Here is a 20274-nt window from a genome sequence, read left to right as displayed (position 1 = left end):
AATAAATTTTATTTACAATGCAATGAAATTGCATTTTAAGGGTACTGGGAAAGTCATCATAGTCCTCTATAATGCATTTCATATTCTTATAATTTGGAAGGGCATTTGACGGGTTGTACAATTAGAGTTAACTTTTAACATGATGTAGAGAGTAATATTTTGACACAATTTGCAATTGGTCTTCATTTTTTACCATTTGTAGTTTTCCAGTTTGGAGCTTCAGCAGCTATCTGGTTGCTAGGGTCCAAATTACCGTAGCAACCAGGGAGTGGTTTGAATGAAATATGGTGTGGTTTGAATGGTATATGAATAGGAGAGGACCTGAACAGAAAATTAAGTTATAAAAAGTGACAATAACCAGAAAATTGTAGCCTCACAGAGCAATAGTTTTTGGGGTCAGTGACCCCCATTTTAAATTTGGAAAGAGTCAGAAGAAGAAAAAAAATATTTTTCAATAAATAAATAATAAAGACCAATTGAAAAGGTAAACCACCCATTTAATTGAATTTCTTAACTTTATCAATTCCATTAACATTGGAATAATATTCACTTCTAATATTAGTCAAAATGAAATAGAATTTATATATCTAAAATTGAAAGGCACCAAAAAGGCAATACTCACTTGCACTTTTTTTCATTTGAAAAAGTTTTTTATTTTTTATTTTTTACAAAAGAAAATAAGCACATTCAATATACATTCTGTACAACCAGATCAGCAGGTTAACAATAGTCCTTGTTATGACGTCTGTACATATCAGGTGTTTGGTCGGTAGGTATCCATTCATTGCAGGGCAATTTGTGGTTTAGGGGGCAGAGCCAGGCCGTGACATGCATTCATTTCCTGGAAGGCCATCTCCCAAACCATCTTTGCTTGTGGGCATTTCACTTGCACTTTTTAAAGCCAGATCATGACTGCATGAAGTGCAAGTGAGTATTCCCTGAGAGACTTGAAGTTTTGTAAACAACTTTTTTCTTGCCATGTTTTTTTTTTTATCCTTTCTTGTTGAATCTTCAGTAACTTGAATTTTTCTTGATCACTTTTTTTTTGTATATCGTCAGCTGGTTTGTGCTCATTATTTTCATGTCGCAGGGGGGACATAAGACTTCAGCCCAACAAAGGACCGAATATCATTATCCTCCTCCTCTGAGCTTTCTTGAGAAGCATAAGGTTTGTTTAACACTTCTTCTTTATTTTGTTCAGTAATAGATTTATTTATAGCTGTAGGCTTTGCCATTTCATAAGCTTGTAGTTTTGAAAGTACAAGTTTGTTCATTTTTGGTATTGCTCTTGATCCCTTTTGTTTTTGTTTATTGGCAACTGCTTTGTGCTGATTATTTTCCTGTCTCAATTTGGAAACATCAGCCTTCGGGCCAACAAAGGACCGAATATCATCATCCTCTTCCTCTGAGCTTTCTTGAGAAGCATAAGGTTTTTTTAACACTTCTTCTTTATTTTGCTCTTTAACAGGTTTCTTCCCTGTTGTAGGCTGTGCCATTTCATAAGCTTGTGCTTTTGAAAGTACAAGTTCCTTCTTCTTTGGGATTGCTCTTGATCCCTTTTGTTTTTGTTTATTGGCAACTGGTTTGTGCTGATTATTATTTTCCGCTTTGGAAATATCAGCCTTCGGCCCAGCAAAGGACCGAATATCATCATCCTCCTCCTCTGAGCTTTCTTGTGAAGCATAAGGTATTTTCAGTACTTCCTCTTCATTTTGTTCTTTAACAGGTTTCTTTCTTGTTGTTGGGTGTGCCTCTAAGTAAGCTTGCAGTTTTGAAAGTAAAGGTTTCTCCTTTGGCTTTGCCAGGTGAGGAGCATTTACCTTTACAGATTCATCAGATTTGTACATAGCCTTCATAGGCTTTTGTTCTGCGCTATGTAATTTCCTTTCTTCTTTCTCTGAAGAACCATTCTCTGTGATTTTAGGTGTCTCGGTCGGAAGTGACGAGGTAACAGATATAACTTCTGCAGAGAGAGACACAACAATACATAATAGATTATAATGGTTTATTGCACCCCCTTGTCCTGGCAGGCTACACACAGACATCTACAAAGACTATTCAAATTCTTTTGCATACTGATGCAATAAGTTCTAATTTGTTTCTTATGACTAAGTATTGTTGTGAAACAGTTAGGGTGATTATATAAGACAGCCATATACAGCAGCCCCAAGCACTGAAACTTCCACCTCTCTATTTGCCTATTACGCTTCTCAGACTACCCTTTGTATTTGGGGACTTCACCTGTCAGTTATTGCCTCACCTAAGCAGTAGCAATGTGCATAGCAGAAGGATTAGTCTCTCTCTGCCTGTGCTAGGCTAACAACACAGAAAGAGAGCACAGAAGATAAAAGACTAGAAATTATTTTGTAGGGATGCGCCAAATTCATTATTCTTGGGTTCATCCGAATTACTAACTGAATCTGAATCCTAGTTTGCATATGGAAATTAGGCTACAGAAGGGATAAATAGAAGAGGGCGTGTTCATGTAACCAAAAGTCACGTGATTTAAAGGATTTGGTTCGGGCAGGCACTAGGATACGGCCCAATCTGAATCCTGCTGAAAAAGGCCAAATCTACTGCGAATACCAAACGGAATCCTGGATTCGGATCCTCCCTAGTATATTGCTTCATTTCTGAGGCAAGCCAGGTTTCCTAATTGAATTTTTCATTCAGTTCCTATTTTTTATATTTCCTTTGCCTGTTAAATATCAAGAAAATTATTTAAAAAAAGTATTTACCTTGCTTAGGCGTAGCATCTGATGCCTGGGTAGTTGTCACTTTATCATCTTCACATGGAATTCTCTGTAGGAGAAATTGAAAAAACAAATTGAAAAAAAAATCAAGGGGCAATGAATTGATTTAGAAAAGAACAATGGTGCACCTAGTGATCAAATGGGATTTATAACTTTGGGAAAGGCCTTTCCTTTGAACATTCAACATGCTTAAAGCGGATTTTTTATTTTATCTTAAAAAAGACTTGATTCTTCCAAAGTAGCAGGCTGGCACAGAACCAGACCAGACAGAAGTGAGGGAGTTAAAAAGTAGTTTATTTAGAAGAAAACATCTAAAAAAAAGACAGACCTTTGAGGAGCACTTAATTATAGGCCTCTGCTTATGTGTCTGTTACCTCCCCTGAACTGAAGGTCTGGGGCTGTATTGCCAATTTCTCTTAAAATAATCAAAGCAGTGATGGCAGTGCATGGCATACATGTGTTGAATGAGAAGTGTAGTTTAGTACTAATATGCCTTATTTCTCTAATTACCAGCATTCTTTGCTATTTTTTTCTATTGCTCCCAATATAATCGTCTCATACTTCACTCTCCTTCATTCTTTACCAAAGTATTTCCCATCATTCCCATACTGTACCATGTACTAGAATTCTTTGTGCCCTTCCATTCCCTAACTCATATAATTTGGATTGTAACCAGTTTTCTTACCTTTGCAAAGAAGAGTCTGTGAGCGCAGCGAAATTTAGCAAAGTCACAGAAAGAGTCAAAGTGACTGAAGCTTTCCAAATTAGTGCAAATAGGACCTGAAAATAAAAGATCAATAGTAAATAGTTTGTCTTCTCTCATATGTCTGTGTTAGTTTCCTTCCCTCTATTATCTGTCCCCACTCATTTTCTTACACTTTTCCTCATGCCCTATCTATTTTCTCTTTTCTAATATTCAAACAAATAAAATTATTATAATAAAATAGTAGAGTATTGTAGAGTATAGTGGAGTAGTAACAGGCTTACTGTATTGACAACTAGGCCACCCACTTTAAATCTAAAAAAAAAAAAAGCTTCAGCTTTTCTATTGTTAAATCTTCAGTAAAACTGTACTGTGTAAAATGTTTATTACACAGTGAAGTGTGGTAATATGTGCCGAATATTTGTTGCTGTATTTTAACACAGCATAATAAATAGGCCCCATAATGTACATAAAGGTACATATACTGTCCAGTAACTAACAGTGTGAATCCCCATAATAACCATCAGCTCTGTATATATTTCCACACTCACCAGCTGGTGTAACGCCGTGGTTTTCATAAGCATCGAATCGCCGGATTGTACGATCACCACATCCATGAAGATATCTCAGCGTACAAAGAGTTTCTGCGCTGGATTCTGATATCAGCAGGCTGAAGAATTTCTCATATTCCTGTTCATTTAGTGGAGAACCAGGCAGTGGTGTAGAAAATGCACATGTCGTGATTGATAATAATAAAATAATAAAAAGCATGAAGATAGCTGTAAAAGGCAAAAAGAAAATATGTTAGAGGAAGATCCAAATGTAGCAATACTGAATTAAACATGCTCAGGGTTACAGAAATCATCTTTATAGAGAAGGAAAATAGTTAAAAAGGCATACTTATTTTATTAGTTCAAAAGTATAGGGTAATTAAAGATAAAAAGGACCCCTAAAGGAGAACTAAAGCCTAACTGAAGAAGCTAGAAATGTTGTGCATTAAGGGGCAGATTTACTAAAACTAAAACATTTCTCATTAAAAAAAAAAAAAAAAAATTAATAAACTTATTACCACAAATGTCTGGTATTAACTAAAAAACTTTTTTCGCAGACAAGTCTCAAAAATTCAAAATTTTTTGACTTGTCTTATGAAAACTGTCACATTTTCGAATTGTCTCAAAATATATTGACCAGAAGTGAAAAAATAAAATCTAAGTGTTAAGCCAATAATACCAAAACACAGGTCAAATAATAATAGCGAAAATTGAATGGTTTTTGGAATGTAGTTTATAAAAGAAAGCTGCATTGCTAATGATGCGGCTCTTTTAAAATCTTTAAAAAAAAGAAATAAACAAATGTCATAAACACAGTTACATAGTCCATCAAGTTCAACCCATCCAAGTAAACCCAGCACACACAGCCTATACTTACCAATCTATGCACTCACATACATAAACTATATATACAACCACTAGTACTAACTGTAGATATTAGTATCACAAATACCTCAAAGGTATTTCCATTAGCCATCTTAATACACAAGTTTGACCAAGAGGGTTACATGCAAAGAAAAATTCTTATATCCGGCACCTTAAAATTATTAATAAAAGCAAAAATTCCATTACCTTGCAGAAAACACCGAAAGGTGTTTCCACGAGCCATTCCAACACTTGTCTGAGCTTTAAACACTCTGCATTTGACAGAGCAGTGAAAGCATTATGACATCACAATGCTGAGCTTCACTCTCTGCACTTAAATAGGATGACATCACTCAGCAGTGAAAGCATTATGACATCACAGTGCTGAGACTCAAACACTCTGTGCAAAAAGGCTGCTGTTACATAGACTTAATAAACTTAATACTGATGGTTAAAGTAGAACTGTAAATGGTACATCCTACCTCTATATTTCTTTCTGTCCCAGCATTGTATAACATCCACATAAAGCCCCACATATGAATGGTGACCACAAGTCAAAGAAGAAAAGATAAAATCGTACAAAAATTTACGATTGTTACGGTTGTGAAACAATAAAAATTTGTCAGCAGATAGGATGATTAGATAATCATCGTTAAATAGATGTTCGCTGTGTATGTCTTCATTTTGAAGGGTTGCATTAAATTTAAAAGTAAACAAAGGAACAGATAGCATTGGTTAATATATGTGTGATATTGCAGCCAGCATGACAGATACAACAAGTCTTACATGTGGTTAACCATTGATGGTTGAATAATCAGTTAGAAGATCAGTTAGCCAATAAGATCGTTTGCAGGGTGGTGACAAAATCTGTCTGTCTATTGCCAGCTTTACCTAGCACCACACAGCCATCTTTTTAGTATTTCCAAAGGCTTTCTAGACCGGTGCAGTATGGTAAAATTGGAGAATTTTACTATTGTCTGAATAAGCCACAAAGGAGCCCTGGGAAATACAGGGATGGGACTCAAAACCCATTATCCAGAAAGTTCCGAATTACAGGAAGAACATCTCCCATAGACTCCATTATAAGCAAATCACTCTGATTTTTAAAAATAATTTCCTTTATCTCTGTAATAATAAAACAGTACCTGTACTTGATCCCAACTAAGATATAATTACCCCTTATTGGGGGCAGAACAGCCCTATTGGGTTTATTTAATGGTTAAATGATTCCCTTTTCTCTGTAATAATAAAACAGTACCTGTACTTGATCCCAACTAAGATATAATTACCCCTTATTGGGGGCAAAACAGTCCTATTTGGTTATGTTTAAATGATTTTTTTGTAGGCTTACCAATTCCGTTATTAAAAAAAAGACCCCCTAATCCAGAAAACCCCAGGTCCCAAGCATTCTGGATAACAAGTTTCATACCTGCATAGGAAAGCACTATAAAATAAAGATAACATTAGCTATTTAATACACTGAGGGTTCCCCTCAATTGTGAAAAATACCATTTGTGACTATCTAGTAGAATTAAGTCTAAAACAACTGGACTTTTCTGAGTTTTTCTTGAAAACGTTTCACCAGTCTGTGCAACCCATTAAATCCCCCAGTGAGGTTGATAGCCTTTTTACGATCAAAATCCAGTGAAACTTCAATTATACATAAGTTTTCCCTAATTATGTTGGGCTGAAAACCCCACAGACTGTTCTTCCACTTTGGCTTATTCTTCCGCTTATTCTTAGCGCCCCCCATTTTCTAAACACTACTCCTCCTACAGTTTTAGGGGTACAACACCCAAACTCCCCACACTTCTTCGCCCTATAGCGGAGCAGGCTGCTTGTGCTTTTCTAAGCGATTGCGCTCCCCGTCTTTTTGTGGCGCCGCTCCGAAACCCCCAATTTTCCCATTGACTTTGACAGGGAAGATTTTCAAACTGCTGCCACACTTACAGCTTTGTGGCTACACCCCCCAAACTTGAATAACATTATAATGGGTTCACCCCGAATGAAACAGCGACATTTGTTGGATGACCCAAAGTGGGAGGGGCCAACAACAGCCAATCAAATTTCACCTGTTGACTTTAATGGGGAAATTGAAACTGCTGCCAAACTTACAGCTTTGAGGCTACACTCCCCAAACTTGAATCACACAGTCATGGGGTCAGCCTGAATGAAAATATGATGATTGTTGGATGCCCAAAAGTAGGCGGAGCTGTGAACAGCCAATCAGATTTTACCTATTGACTTGGTGGAAATCCAAGCTGCTGCCATTCTCACAGTAATAACATCAGGGTCCCCAAACTTTGCAGGGTTAGGCACCAGGTAACTGTGGTTCAAGGTAACAAAAAGTGGGCGGAGCTGTGAACAGCCAATCAGAGTTTACCTATTGACTTTCAATGGGGAAATTCAACCTGCTGCCATTCTCACAGAATTAACACCAGGGTCCCCAAACTTTTCACAGTTGGTCACTAGGGGACTGAAGTTTTAGTTTTGAAAAGTGGGTGGAGCCACCAACAACCAATCAGATTTCACCTATTGATTTTTATTGGTTTGTTGCCAGGGTTCCCAAACTTTGCATAGTCAGTCACTGGGTGACTACGCATTTAAGGTTTTTTGTATTTTTGTAAGTGGGTGGAGCCACCAACAGCCAATCAGATTTTACCTATTGACTTTTAATGGGGAAATTCAACCTGCTGCCATTCTGACAGTATTAACACCAGGGTCCCCAAACTTTTCACAGTTGGTCACTAGAGGACTGGAGTTTTAGTTTTGAAAAAGTGGGCGGGGCCACCAACAGCCAATCAGATTTCACCTATAGAATTTTATTGGTTTGATGCCAGTGTTCGCAAACTTTGCACAGTCAGTCACTGCGTGACTTTGTACTCAAGGTTAGAAAAAGTGGGTGGGGCCTCCAAAAGCCAATCACATTTCTTTCATTGTTTTCAGTAGGGAAATTTTAACTGCTGCCATTCTCACATGTTTAATGTCAGGGTCCCCAAACTTTGCACAGTTTGTCACTGGGTGACTATGTTCCAAGTTGAGAAAAGTGGGCGGGGCCAACAACAACCAGACAATCAGATTTCACCTATAGACTTCATATGTTTAAATTTAAACTGCTGCCATTCTTTAAATATTAATACTAAGGTCTCCAAACTTTGCAGAGCTAGTCACCTGGTAACTGCGGTTCAGAGGTAGAAAAAGTGGGTGGAGCCACCAACAGCCAATCAGATGTTAACTATTGATTTTCAATGGGGAAATTCAACCTGCTGCCATTCTCACAGTATTAACACCAGGGTCACTAGGGGACTGCATTTTTAGGTTTTAAAAAGTGGGTGGAGCCACCAACAGCCAAATTTTTTTTGTTTAAATTGAAAATTCTGCTTTTCTCACACTATTTATGTCAGGGTTCCCAAACAGCCAATAACATTTCACCTATTTACTATGGTAATGGTACAATGGGGAAGTGTAAAATGCTGTCAGTCTCACAATTTTTATGCCTGGCTTGATAAAGGGCTGGATTGAACCCGAAACATTGCCTTTGGCACTTGAGTAAAAATTCACATTTTTCAAAACAACCAGAGTGCTGCTGTTTTCTTCCTGCCCAGGCAGTGGGTACAGCATGCACCTGGGGCTGCAAGAAGCTATTTTCACTGTGTAAGCACATGTTAACTGATTCTAACAATTTTTATGCCTGAGTCCCCAAAATTTGCAAAGTTGGTCACTGGGGTACTGCAGTTCAAAAATAGGAAAAGTGGGTTGGGCCACTAACAGCCAATCAGATTTCATCCATTGAATTTTATTGGTTTAAATTTAAAATGCTGCCATTCTCACACTAATTATGCCAGAGTGCCCACTGTTTGTCACTGGGCGACTTCAACTCAAGGTTAGAAAAAGTGGGCTCACCCACCAATCACAATTCACCTATTGACTGTTATTGATTTAAGTTTAAACTGCTGCCGTTCTTTAACTATTAATCCTAGGGTCCCTAAACTTTGCAGAGTTAGTCACTGGGTAACTGCAGTTCCAGGTTAGAAAAAGGGGGTGGAGCCACCAACCGCCAATCACTGTTGTCACTTGTTGACTTTCGGTGGGGAAATTTAAGTTGCTGCCATTCAGACACTATTAAAACCAGGGTCCCTAAACTTTGCACAGAGGTTTTTACTATATAACTGTGGTCCAAGGTCAGAGAAAGTGGGCGGAGCCCATTCAGTGACTTCATGTTTTTCAACCCAACATGAAGTTTGTTCTCAAACTTCCCTTTCTAGTTTTACACTGTATTTTTGTGGTCCCACAAATATATAATGCATTTCCTTGATTTTTCATTATCCCAGATTTTACACCATTTTTTTTCTGGTCCCCTGAAAAATGAAAAATAGGGGTCTACTGTATAATCTTTGAATGGAGATCTGTTGTTTTTAAAAATATGTAACTTGTGGGGGTATCTGCCACTTTTTTTTTTTTTCAGTTTTAACTTTTTTATTGAAGGTAACACAGTACATGACATATTCAATGACATTTCCAGTTATGTATAATTGTGTCAATAAAGAGTACAATTGTTGATCGAAATTGGTTTTTATGTGACGTTCCTTAAGGGGGGGGAAAAAGGGGGTGGGAAGGGGGATTGGGTAGGTGGGGAGGGATGTAGTATCTGCCACTTTTAATAGTTAATTATTCCACTTTAATTATACAATTCTTTTTTTGGTGTGAAATCCTATAAAATGTTTTATTTTGTGGGTGTCTCCTCAGCAGCAGAATCATGTCTTTTATAAATGGTCACATTTTTGTTAGTAAACTTATTCTTGGAAAGTGAATCAGAACAGCCCCCTTTAAAGTTAAATGGACTTCCAATCCACAGAACTGGCATGGAAAATATAGAACATGTGTATTGCAGTGTGTGCATAATCTATGTGGTGGCCTTAGTATGACTGTGCCCAAAACCTTTAGGTAAATGATGTTATTCTCACACTTCTGGGTTTCCTGCCTCTACAAATTGTTGGCATTGGTTTCTTCCTGTGACCGTGAATTTTATCATCTAATGTGTGTACCTGGGCTGTGAGATTAATGTATTTACGCAGCTGAATAATTATGGGTTTTTTTTGTATGGATATATTTTGGCCAGAGGGGAATCATAAAAAGTACCAACAAAGCAAAACTCTCGAATGCATGACCCTCAGTACTGGCTCATTGTGTGCGCTGTGGGGATCAGTTGAAAATTTACAGTAAGCTAAGTGCCTTCCACCACCAAGTGCACTGGATGGGTTGCCTAACCAATTTGTGCCAGTAGGGATCTGGAAGCCATTTATTCTTTAGAATTCTCAACAAAATGCATAGTGCAAAGTTGTAAATCAGCTAAGAAATTCTGCACACAGTAGGGGAAAATACAGTTCAAGTTCACTGTACATTTATTGGGCAAAGCCAAAGCATTAATTTGAAGAGGATCTAAACCCCCAAGCCCAAATAAATTGATTTAAACTCAAGGTGGCCATACACGGTAAGATCTGCTCGCTTGGCGAGGTTACCAAGCCAGTGGATCTTCTCCCGTTCTCCCCACCTACGCGTGGGTAATATCAGGCTAATATGGCTGTTTATTTTGGCTGTTTATTGTCAAATTGGAATGGCTGGTATAGGCGCCGTCGGTTCATGGACTGCATCAACAAGCCGATGTGGGCCCCGATCCAACGGAAAAATCAAACCTGCCCAATTGAGATCTGCATGATTTCAGGCTGCTCTTTTCGAATGCCCAGAGGGTCAGTGACTGTCTGTGCACTTCCTGCATTCAAGTAATCCTTTAATTGTTGATCAGTTGAGCCCAAAGTCTAAACTGCAAATTACTACATAAAATGTAAAATTAATAAATTGCAAAAGTAATCAGAGACACACCCTAAATAAGCTACTATCAATTTATTTTTTGTGTTTAGATCTACTTTTTCCCCAGGCTGGCAGTTCTTCGTGTAATAAAAAATCCACTGGCTTCCACCTACGGGCCAAGTCAATATAATAAACTAAGCTATAATAGATGTTATACAAAGTTTTATAAATATTTGTTTTTCTTTCTGTTTACGTAGTTATCTGCAACCAAGACACATGCTGTCAGTCGCCGAGAGATATCTCCAGGTTTGACTTAGGGATTAGGGCATAAGGCAGCAAGTTGCAACTGGTAAATACATTAGGCTGAGTAAACACACTAATCAACCAGTTATAGCTCAGAAACCCTAAGGTAACAGCTATAAAATGTATTATTATGCCCTGTTAAAGGGGTTGTTTACCTTTGAGTTAACTTTCAGTACGATGTGGAGAGTTGGTCTTCATTTTTTTTATTTGTGTTTTTTTTAATTATTTAACTTTTTGTTCAACTCTCCAGCAGTTATCTGGTCGCTAGGGGTTGAAATACCTTAACAACCAGAGAGTGGTTTGAATATAAATAGGAGGGGGCCAAAACTGAAAAATAAGTAAATAAAAAGCAACAATAAAATTGGAGCCTCACAGAGCAATAGTTTTTGGGCTGCTGGGGTCAGTGACCCCCATTTAAAAGCTGGAAAGAGTCAGAACAAGAAGGCACATAATTCAAAAAGAAAACAAAATGATGAAGGCCAGTTGAAAAGTTGCTTAGAATTAGCTATTTTACAACATGCTAAAAGTTACCATAAAGCTGAACCACCCTTTTAACCTTATGAGACAAGACCATGGCAAAATTGTGATGCAACCAGAGGACTGTGTTTATATTCTGCAGCTCCCGGTTCAAATAATAATCTGGCACTTAAAGCAAATGTTGCCCCATTCCCGTTGATAAAAGAACAGGTGCTGAATTCCCTCCTACTAATTTACCTTTATTAATGTGTTTACAGTGAGAAATGTCATCTGGGAAGATCACAGAAGGATGGGGAAGGGCTACCAACACACACACATATATATATACTTTTCTTTACCAATCTTTAAGGCTTATACTTTTTCAATCATGCCTCCACTGGGGTGGCTGACCATCTTTTTTGTTCTTGTACCTTCCCTGGCACAAGAAAAGGTTTTACCAATTGAAGGTAGGCATTCAGTAGCTGTGTTTAAGGCAAGATATTTAGAAAAAAGGCATGGGATACATATGGGTTTATTGCTATATAATCAATTGACACTATTTTATTCTGTATACTATATCATATATCGATACAGCAACCAGACACTGTCATCCTGCACCCCTCCAATGCTGATAAACTTTAGGGATGCTTGTAGCTTAAGTTCAAGAGGATATGGGGGACTGCCCACCACAACCTTTTTAATTGTTATTTAAGTTGCTGTCTGGTTTTTTTTGTTATTGGCTCAGTCAACCATGCAAGGATTTCAGAGTGGAAAAGAAATAGGAGACAAAAATACTGGCAGATAGATACTGGCAGAATACACAGTAACATATAATTGGTTGAGACAAAGATCTATCAGGTTTAACCACTGCTTAAATTCTGTTTTATCCAGAGGAAGGCAGAAGTAGTAAAATAATCTCCATGTTGCCCCAGGAGGGTAAAATACTAAATGATGTGTTAATACTAATAACCATGTCTTTTTAATTAGTTGCTAGAGTGGCATCCACGATATTCCATCATTCTTTTGAATACATTTAAAAAGTCATAAAAGAATGATCACAACCATAGGATGTAATGTATCCATAGTAATAAGACTAACTAGGTTTTTCCAACACAGAACAATGCGGAGCTGTACTTACAGACCCCTTCAAACCTCTGCAGATAGGACTGGCAGCAGATAAAGATTGTACGTGGAACATTGAAAGGCCAGCCAATGAAACCACACGGCTAGTTTTCTCAGTCCTCAAGTAAGTGTGTGTTTGTGCAGTTTATCCTATTGATTACTGTTACTGGTAAAGCAGTCCACAAATGGAACAGTATTGGAGTGCATTTCTATTGTTTACGGTTGAAGTGCATTAGGTGGAACCAAAAATCTGGGTGCCCACTCACATCTCACATCTTGTCCATCTTGGCAATGCTGGCTGTAACAGGGCTCACCGTTTTCTCTGTGGCACACTACATCTACTAGATATAGTTCTGTTGTCTCTGCCTTGAAAAACAAATGAATTTGTAGTCAGCTCCAAGTAGTTCAACTTCAAAATATTAATGGGTGCATAGTTATTAAAGAAGTCAAGTATATACTTTGGGGGGCCCGGACTGGCAATCTTTAGGTTCTGGCAAGTGCCAGAGGGGCTGCTGTAAGATGCTATATACAGTCAGGGGTGTGTTTATTAACACTGGAGACAAATATCACCGGTGATGTTGCCCAAAGCAACCAATGAGCAACTAGATTTGAACGGTCACCTAAATGTTAAAAAACAAAAGCAAAAATCTGATTGGTTGCTATGGGCAACATCACCAGTGATGTTTGTCTCCAATGCTAATAAATATGCCCCTATTTATTGGGCTGGTGGGTGGCTATTTGGGCCCCTGTGTATACCATGGCTTATTTTGAACCTCGGTCCAAACCTGTACATAGCATAGCCCCACAACTTGCCTGCATAAAGCTGAAGGAGAATAAGACAAGTTCAGACAGGGCAGACAGGTTTTATCCACAGACTGGCTTAGGCTATGGCCCTGTGGTGTTGCTATATGTCTAGTGAACCATTTTCAGTAATTGCAGCATAACACTGTATAAAGAGTTCCAAGACTTGGGAGTCCAGACCAAATTCCCTATCCGTAGTCCCTCGAAGACTTCAGGGGCCATTTACTAATCCTGTAGCTGCAAGCACTGGAGCCCAATGGACCCATTTACAAAACTTGGAGATTTCAGGTGCAAGCTGCTCTCTGCATCAGAGCTGTTGGGTCCAAGTCTGCCCTGTACTTTATGCCTGCCAGAGGCCAATACTTACTTGTGTTGAGCAGATTGCATGGTAATGCCATTATTTATGTTCTACATTTGCCTGATCTGCAGCCAGGCCATTGATTCTGTTGATCAGGCCAACAGTGTATCAACCCTTCATATGTCTGATGAATTTTATAATTACTAATGGTCATGCATCTGTCAAAAGAAGAGAATAGTTAAAGCCCCCTTATGGGAGATGTCCCTAAAATAGTCTCAGTATGAAGAACCAAGTATTTATGTATAGCAGCTTGGGGACACATAGCAAGCGTCAGCTAAAAGTTGCTTTAATGTCACTGTGTCTCTTTTCCAGTTTGAACCCCAATGCAGATTGTTCCCAGGAGAATGTAACAGTCACTGATGAGAATTTGCAAGTACTTGGTGTACTCTGCCCAAATTCCCCCAATATCTCTGTCTTTGAGACAGTTGGTGGCCTATCCGTACGTGTTTTCACTGACTCCAGTACCAGTGACCGGTATCTCTATATGTTTTATAATTCGTTTCCTACAGGAAGTGGTAAGTCAAGAATGCACTATAAATACCTTTAAATCCTTGAGTAGTAAGGATGCCATCTTGGTGTCATTATGTTGGCCCATGTCAGACAGATGTGTAATTTATTTGTCATAAGGCTGCTCCATGTGGCAACAGATTTAAGGTCAAAACAAGTCTAATTTATTTGGGGGTGACAATGTGTAAGGCTCCCCTCAGTGATTATAATTGCTTGCTGTAGACTCAAGGCTTTTCCCAAAAAAGTACACTGGCCTAGGGTAGTATCCAGGCTTCCACCTCTGCCAGTGTTTCAGCGATCCTCTGTGCTGTCCTAAAGTTTAACCTATGTTTAACCTAGTGATAGAGATACTGTGTTGTTTTATTAATAACTCTGTGTCCATGAAATCTCTAAGAACCTGTGTCCTGTGGAGGAGATATGCGTGGTATATCTGGAACCATCTCCAGCCCCAATTATCCTGGGAGACACCCGGACTTTGCTTTTTGTGTCTGGCACCTGGATGCACCAAAGAATACCAAGATCCAGTTGTCATTTAGTGAAATCTTGTAAGTCATACCTATATTTTATCTGCATGCATTAATTATGTACTTAACTGCTATTGGCTGCTCAGAGAGTGACAAAAATAACAAATAGAATTTTGGATTATTTGATTAAAATGGAGTCTATGTGAGATGACCTTCTTGTAATGCAGAGCTTTCTAAATAATGGGTTTCCTGATAACGGATCTCATACCTGTACCAACACATTGTTTTTATGGTGGATTGGTTTCAATTATTGTCAGGAGCATCTAGCAGCTACTTCAAAAACCGTTTGTGAAGATTCTCATTTATCCAGGTCATCCATTTCTACAGATATACTTCAAAAACCCTCATTTTGACCACAGCGCTGTTATAGCTTCATGGTTTGTCTCTTTATCTTTGCAGTATAGAAATAGACCCGTTGTGCCGGTTTGACTTCATTGCAGTGTATGACGGCCCTTCCACTAGTGCTCCCCTACTGGATCTTCTATGTGGCCGCACCACAGCAGAGCTTGAAACATCTTCCAATTCTGTGACGTTGATGCTGAGCACAGATTACGCAAATTCCTACTTTGGATTCTCTGCTAATTATAAAGCTTTACCAAAATCCAACACAAGTACGTGGGATAGATATAACCAGGCACCCAGAGCCATTTTTGCTGTGTAAAAATCTTAATTGCCTTAATAACACTGTACAGCTGCGTTACAGTCTGCAGTATCATCCAATTGTTGGCCTGGGAACCAAAAGGTCAGACTATTTTGATCCAGTTCATGGGTGACCATATTGGGCAAAGATCTGCTCATTTGGCAACCTCACCAGACAAGCACCTTTTGGCCTCCTTTAGTGGTTAAATAAACTCAGAATCAGAAACAAAATAGCCAGAGTTTGATTACTGTACCAGCCATTTGTGACTTAACCAGACTATTTAATTTGCTTTTGCTTCAAGGACCTAAAAATAAAAATAAAGTAATAGTAAAAATAAGGCCCACTCTCCCTATGGGAGAAACAATACTTCTACTTGAAAGATGCATGCATGCACCCCAGCATAGCCACCAGCACTGGGACCAGGCACCTGGTGTGGACAACCTGGTGTGACAGATCTTTAAAGTGGAACCCTCTGGGATCACAGAATCCTCCACAAAAGATTCACCTGAACACAAATCCAAACCGTAGTTTTCAGGTTTTATCAAAATCCAAATAATTGCATGATCTAAAAAAAAGTTGCCTTGAACACTGAGGATGCACTGCATTTGGGAGTCCCATAATGAATCCTCACCACATTAGTACCTATACACTGATTTAGCTGTCATTTTTTTAAGGCGCAAACAGGTAGTGATTTGTTTATCTCTTTGTAGGCTCCTTGTCCTGCTCAGGAAATGAAATGACAGTGATCATTAATCCTTCATACCTTGAAAACCTGGGATATACGGCAGATGAACTAACCCTCACCGATGCATCTTGCGGACCTTCGTCCAGCAACCCCATTGCATTTGTTGTTCCATACCAGGCTTGTGGGACAGTCAGAAAGGTGAGAAACTGATATGCACAGCAGATATTCAGGGGCTTTCACTGGCCAAGCACAGCTCTTGATTTTATACACAGTGCTGTGTAAAGGTGGCCTTACACTGTAAGATTTGCTCATTGGTGACGTCACCAAACGATCAAATCTTTCCCCCGATATGCCCACCTGGGGTGGGTGAAATCATCGCATTGCAATGAAGGGGATAGGAAAAGTTGGAATGAGGGCCGCATCAGTGAGTTGATGTGGTCCCCAATCCGATAAAAAATCAAGCCTGTCCGATCAACATCTGCCCAATTTGTGCAGGGTGACCATAGGAATTTCATTCGCTTTTTACTTCCCCCTTTCTTTTATTTTTAACTAGTTTTTCCTCCTGTTTCGCAGGTGGAGGATCATACTATTTCATACACAAACACTATTTCGGCATCTTTAGCCAAAGGACTGATTACAAGACGGAAGCAGATTCAGATCATTGTGACCTGTGAATTGGATGGCAATACCACTCTGGAGATAATGTATACGACAGAGGATGATATCATTCAGGAGCAGCGTGACACTGACAGATTTGATGTTGGCCTGTCATTCTTTACTTCTGAGACCTTTGTCACACCAGTGGTGCAATCTCCCTACTATGTTGACCTGAACCAGACACTCTTCCTACAAGCCACACTGCATCTTCCAGACTCACAGCTTACTGTCTTCACTGACTCCTGCTTTGCCTCTTCTGACCCTAAATTTCAAGCTTCAACATATGATCTCATCAGACAAGGGTAGGCAGTAGTGATGTGCAGGATTGCCCTTAGGGCAAGTGGGTTAGGGTTGAAATTTGCGCCACTATTGTGGGTTGGCGACTGTTGGATGCTGCTTAAAAAACAATTTTTATTGAGTCCATTAAAAACATCACCTGACGCGTTTTGTGCACCACGCACAAATTGGACTAATTGCTCCGATATGCCTTTCCATAGCCAACAAAAGCAATTGCTGGTTAAAAGGCCTACATATTGCTTTGGTTTTACGAAGTCTCGCAAAGGAATAGAAGGAGTGAGCAACACATTTTAATAGATGTCTGTTTTCAAAATAACAAACATCTCCCCTGGTTGCATTTTCCTTCACACAACTTGCAACATCACAGGGTCAGGGAGGCTGTTTACAAACATGCATTGCTGAGTAGCCGTACACCAATCAGAATGTGATTAGACCATGTCAAATCACATGGTCTAACAGATGTGGTTTTACCTGTCTGCTATTTGATTTTATATAGGGTTTGAGGATACCATCTCCTGAGACAATGTGATTTTAGGTAAAGTGTAAACACGGGGACCATATAAATATGGGAGTCTGGAGTAATGTTAGCTTATCACTGCTATAGTCATTCTAACATACATTAGCCTAATTTAGGATGTGCCTTTATAATTAATCCCTTGCTTATTCCATCTTGCAGTTGTGCAAAGGACAATACCTATCACACCTTTCCGTCTGGGATTGGCTTTGCTCGTTTCAGTTTTAATGCATTTAAGTTCCTCCGTACGCACAATTCGGTTTATCTCAAGTGCCGTGTAGTCATCTGTGATTCCGATGATGAGGCGTCACGCTGCAACCAGGGCTGTATTAGCCGACATCGTAGGGACCTGGGCTCAAGCAAGTGGAAATCGAATGCTGTAGTGGGGCCAATCCGCCTGAGCCATCACACTCAGGGTGAAATTTCAGGTAAGATTTATAGTCTATATAAATTATATAGATGCACTTAAAGCTATTTTTAGGCTTCTGTGAGTGGAGGGGCCTCTTTTTATAGGAAGCAGACCTGGGGCCCCCCTCTATAGTTAAAGCACTGGCTTCTGTTATGTAGGGATGTTGACTTAGGGCTAAACTCCACAGGAAATTTTGTAGGATTGTGTCGGACAGACAAAACACATTCTACAAGTCAGATGTAGATAAAAGCTGATGGCGCCTGACTGACTTTTTTTCTTCTTCGGATGGAGATGCAGGGACAAAACCCACCATCAGACTTTATCTGATCCAACTTTACATTACAGCCTGTGGAGATGACATTTTGTAGGATCCTACAAAAACTTGTGCCATTTTGTGGTGTTGCGTGCTGTTACACGAAGGATCAGATTAAATCCGACCCACAGAATCTGATGAAAATCTCCATTGAGTTTAGCCCTTAGAGATGACAAGGTACTCACAGGCACATGGCTAATAGAGATACTCTATTAATGCTTCATCTAAAAAAACACACACACATGGCACATAAAGTGATTTTGTGGGTTTTCCCTACTGATAAGGCTAAAATGCACTATACATTGTAACTATAGCTTGTACTGCCTTGTCATGTGATTCCCATTGCAATTAATGGTGAGTGATTACATTTGTTCCACTGCACCATCCATCCATCCATGGAAATTTATACAGCAGCCTAAATACCCCATATCACTAAGGGGTATATTTATAATGCTGTGTAAAAAGTGGAGTGAAGCATTACCGGTGATGTTGCCCAGGGCAACCAATCAGCAATTACATTTCAACAGTTAGAAAACCAAATCAAAGCATCTGATTGGCTGCTATGAGCAACATCACCGGTAATGTTTTACTCCACTTCTTACACAGCGTGATAAATATACCCCTAAGTGTTCCAGGGGCCTAAAGCTGGCCATACACGCACCGATAATATTGTACGAAACCTCGTTTCGTACAATATTCGGTGCGTGTATGGCAAGTCGGTGAGTCGACCGGTATTGCAGGAGGCTGCTGATAACGGTCAACTCGCCGATCGGCCAGGTCAGAAAATTTTGATTGGGCGCCATAGAAGGCGCCTGAGCAAAATCTGCCGTCAGGGCTGAATCAGCAGAAGGAGGTAGAAATCCTATTGTTTCTACCTCCTTATCTGCTGTTTCAGCCCTGATGGTGTGTGGCGGATCTGACGATGTTTCGTGCGAAAACAACGCCAGATCGCCACGTGTGTGGCCACCTTAAGCATTCAATATGTACTTTGTGCAGTGTGCTGGTCAGCAGTGAATGGGTTAACTGCACTACTCTGCGCACTTAACTAATCACTGGATGAAAAATTCAGCACTAGTTGAAAAGCACAGCATCAGGGCATGCAGCTAGCCCTGGCCCCGATGTGGGTCTGGGCCAACCCACCAATCAATGTTTGCTTAACAGAAGTGGATAGAGGGCTCTGTAGGCAAAATGAGTGACTAGTAACTTATTCACAGGAAGGAAAGAGGATGCAGATCTGCTGAGCTCCCTTAATAAATAGGATTCCATTTAAAGGCACAATCTACACTTGACATTTTTAATTTATGATCAGCTTCCTTGTAAGGTATTTTTGCTGTATGTGTATACGGTTCCACTCGTGTTCAGCTGCACTGTACTCATTTTGTTCTCTCTGCAGAATCTATCAGCGAGAAGGATGGATCTATCGCAGGACACAGCAGTCTCTATTTATTTGGAGTCCTTGTTTTGGCGGCCAATGTGCTCCTACTGTCATTGGTAGCACTGCGCTATTCTAGGAAACAACCCGCGGCTTACAGATACCATCCTGTGCCTACTCAGTAAGAGCAACTCTGAGCCCTTGGAAACCCAAGTGAATATAAAATCCTCTCTAAAGACACACGGCCTTCATCTCAGGTGGAATATAATAAATGACATTTTACTACATAAATAATAAATATGCAAATAACTTAAGCTGGCAAAGTCAAAGGTTACTTTATTATTTCCTTTTTTAAATGTTATATTTGAAATTAAAATTTACTGAAATAACTTTCATGGATTTATTGTTCCATTTTCCACAAAAACACAGAAATGACTTGAAATGGTAACTTGGTACTTCAAAGAGCGTGAATTAAATAATCCAATTGATTGTAGCAATGTCAGGAGCTTAAAGGGGTTGTTCACCTTTAAAGGTAAGTAATAAAAATGAACAGTAACTATAAAATAGTAGCCTCACAGGGGAATAGTTCCATGACTGCTGGGGTCAGTGACCCCCATCTATATAGCAGGAAAGAGGC

The 20274-nt window shown here is 39.3% G+C and overlaps 2 protein-coding genes across 2 annotated transcripts; one reads left to right on the top strand and one right to left on the bottom strand.

The window, feature by feature from the left end:
• Positions 1 to 989: 989 nt before the first annotated feature.
• Positions 990 to 4805, bottom strand: acrbp.1 (acrosin-binding protein, gene 1). The gene is made up of 4 exons (XM_031906158.1): positions 4008 to 4805; positions 3439 to 3533; positions 2739 to 2802; positions 990 to 1963 (listed from the first exon to the last, which is right to left on the bottom strand). The coding sequence occupies exons 1-4, from the start codon at positions 4225 to 4227 to the stop codon at positions 1080 to 1082; spliced, it is 1263 nt and encodes a 420-aa protein (XP_031762018.1). The 5' UTR covers positions 4228 to 4805; the 3' UTR covers positions 990 to 1079.
• Positions 4806 to 11463: 6658 nt separating this feature from the next.
• On the top strand, positions 11464 to 20026 carry cuzd1 (CUB and zona pellucida-like domains 1). The gene is made up of 9 exons (XM_002937794.5): positions 11464 to 11905; positions 12555 to 12684; positions 14032 to 14234; positions 14621 to 14771; positions 15150 to 15361; positions 16101 to 16273; positions 16649 to 17034; positions 17706 to 17971; positions 19659 to 20026. Exons 1-9 carry the CDS (start codon positions 11749 to 11751, stop codon positions 19820 to 19822), a joined length of 1842 nt encoding a protein of 613 aa, XP_002937840.4. The 5' UTR covers positions 11464 to 11748; the 3' UTR covers positions 19823 to 20026.
• Positions 20027 to 20274: the final 248 nt, after the last annotated feature.

Source organism: Xenopus tropicalis, chromosome 7, assembly GCF_000004195.4.
Source record: "Xenopus tropicalis strain Nigerian chromosome 7, UCB_Xtro_10.0, whole genome shotgun sequence".
Classification (NCBI taxonomy): Eukaryota; Metazoa; Chordata; class Amphibia; order Anura; family Pipidae; genus Xenopus; species Xenopus tropicalis.
This window is presented reverse-complemented; position numbering and strand designations above follow the sequence as displayed.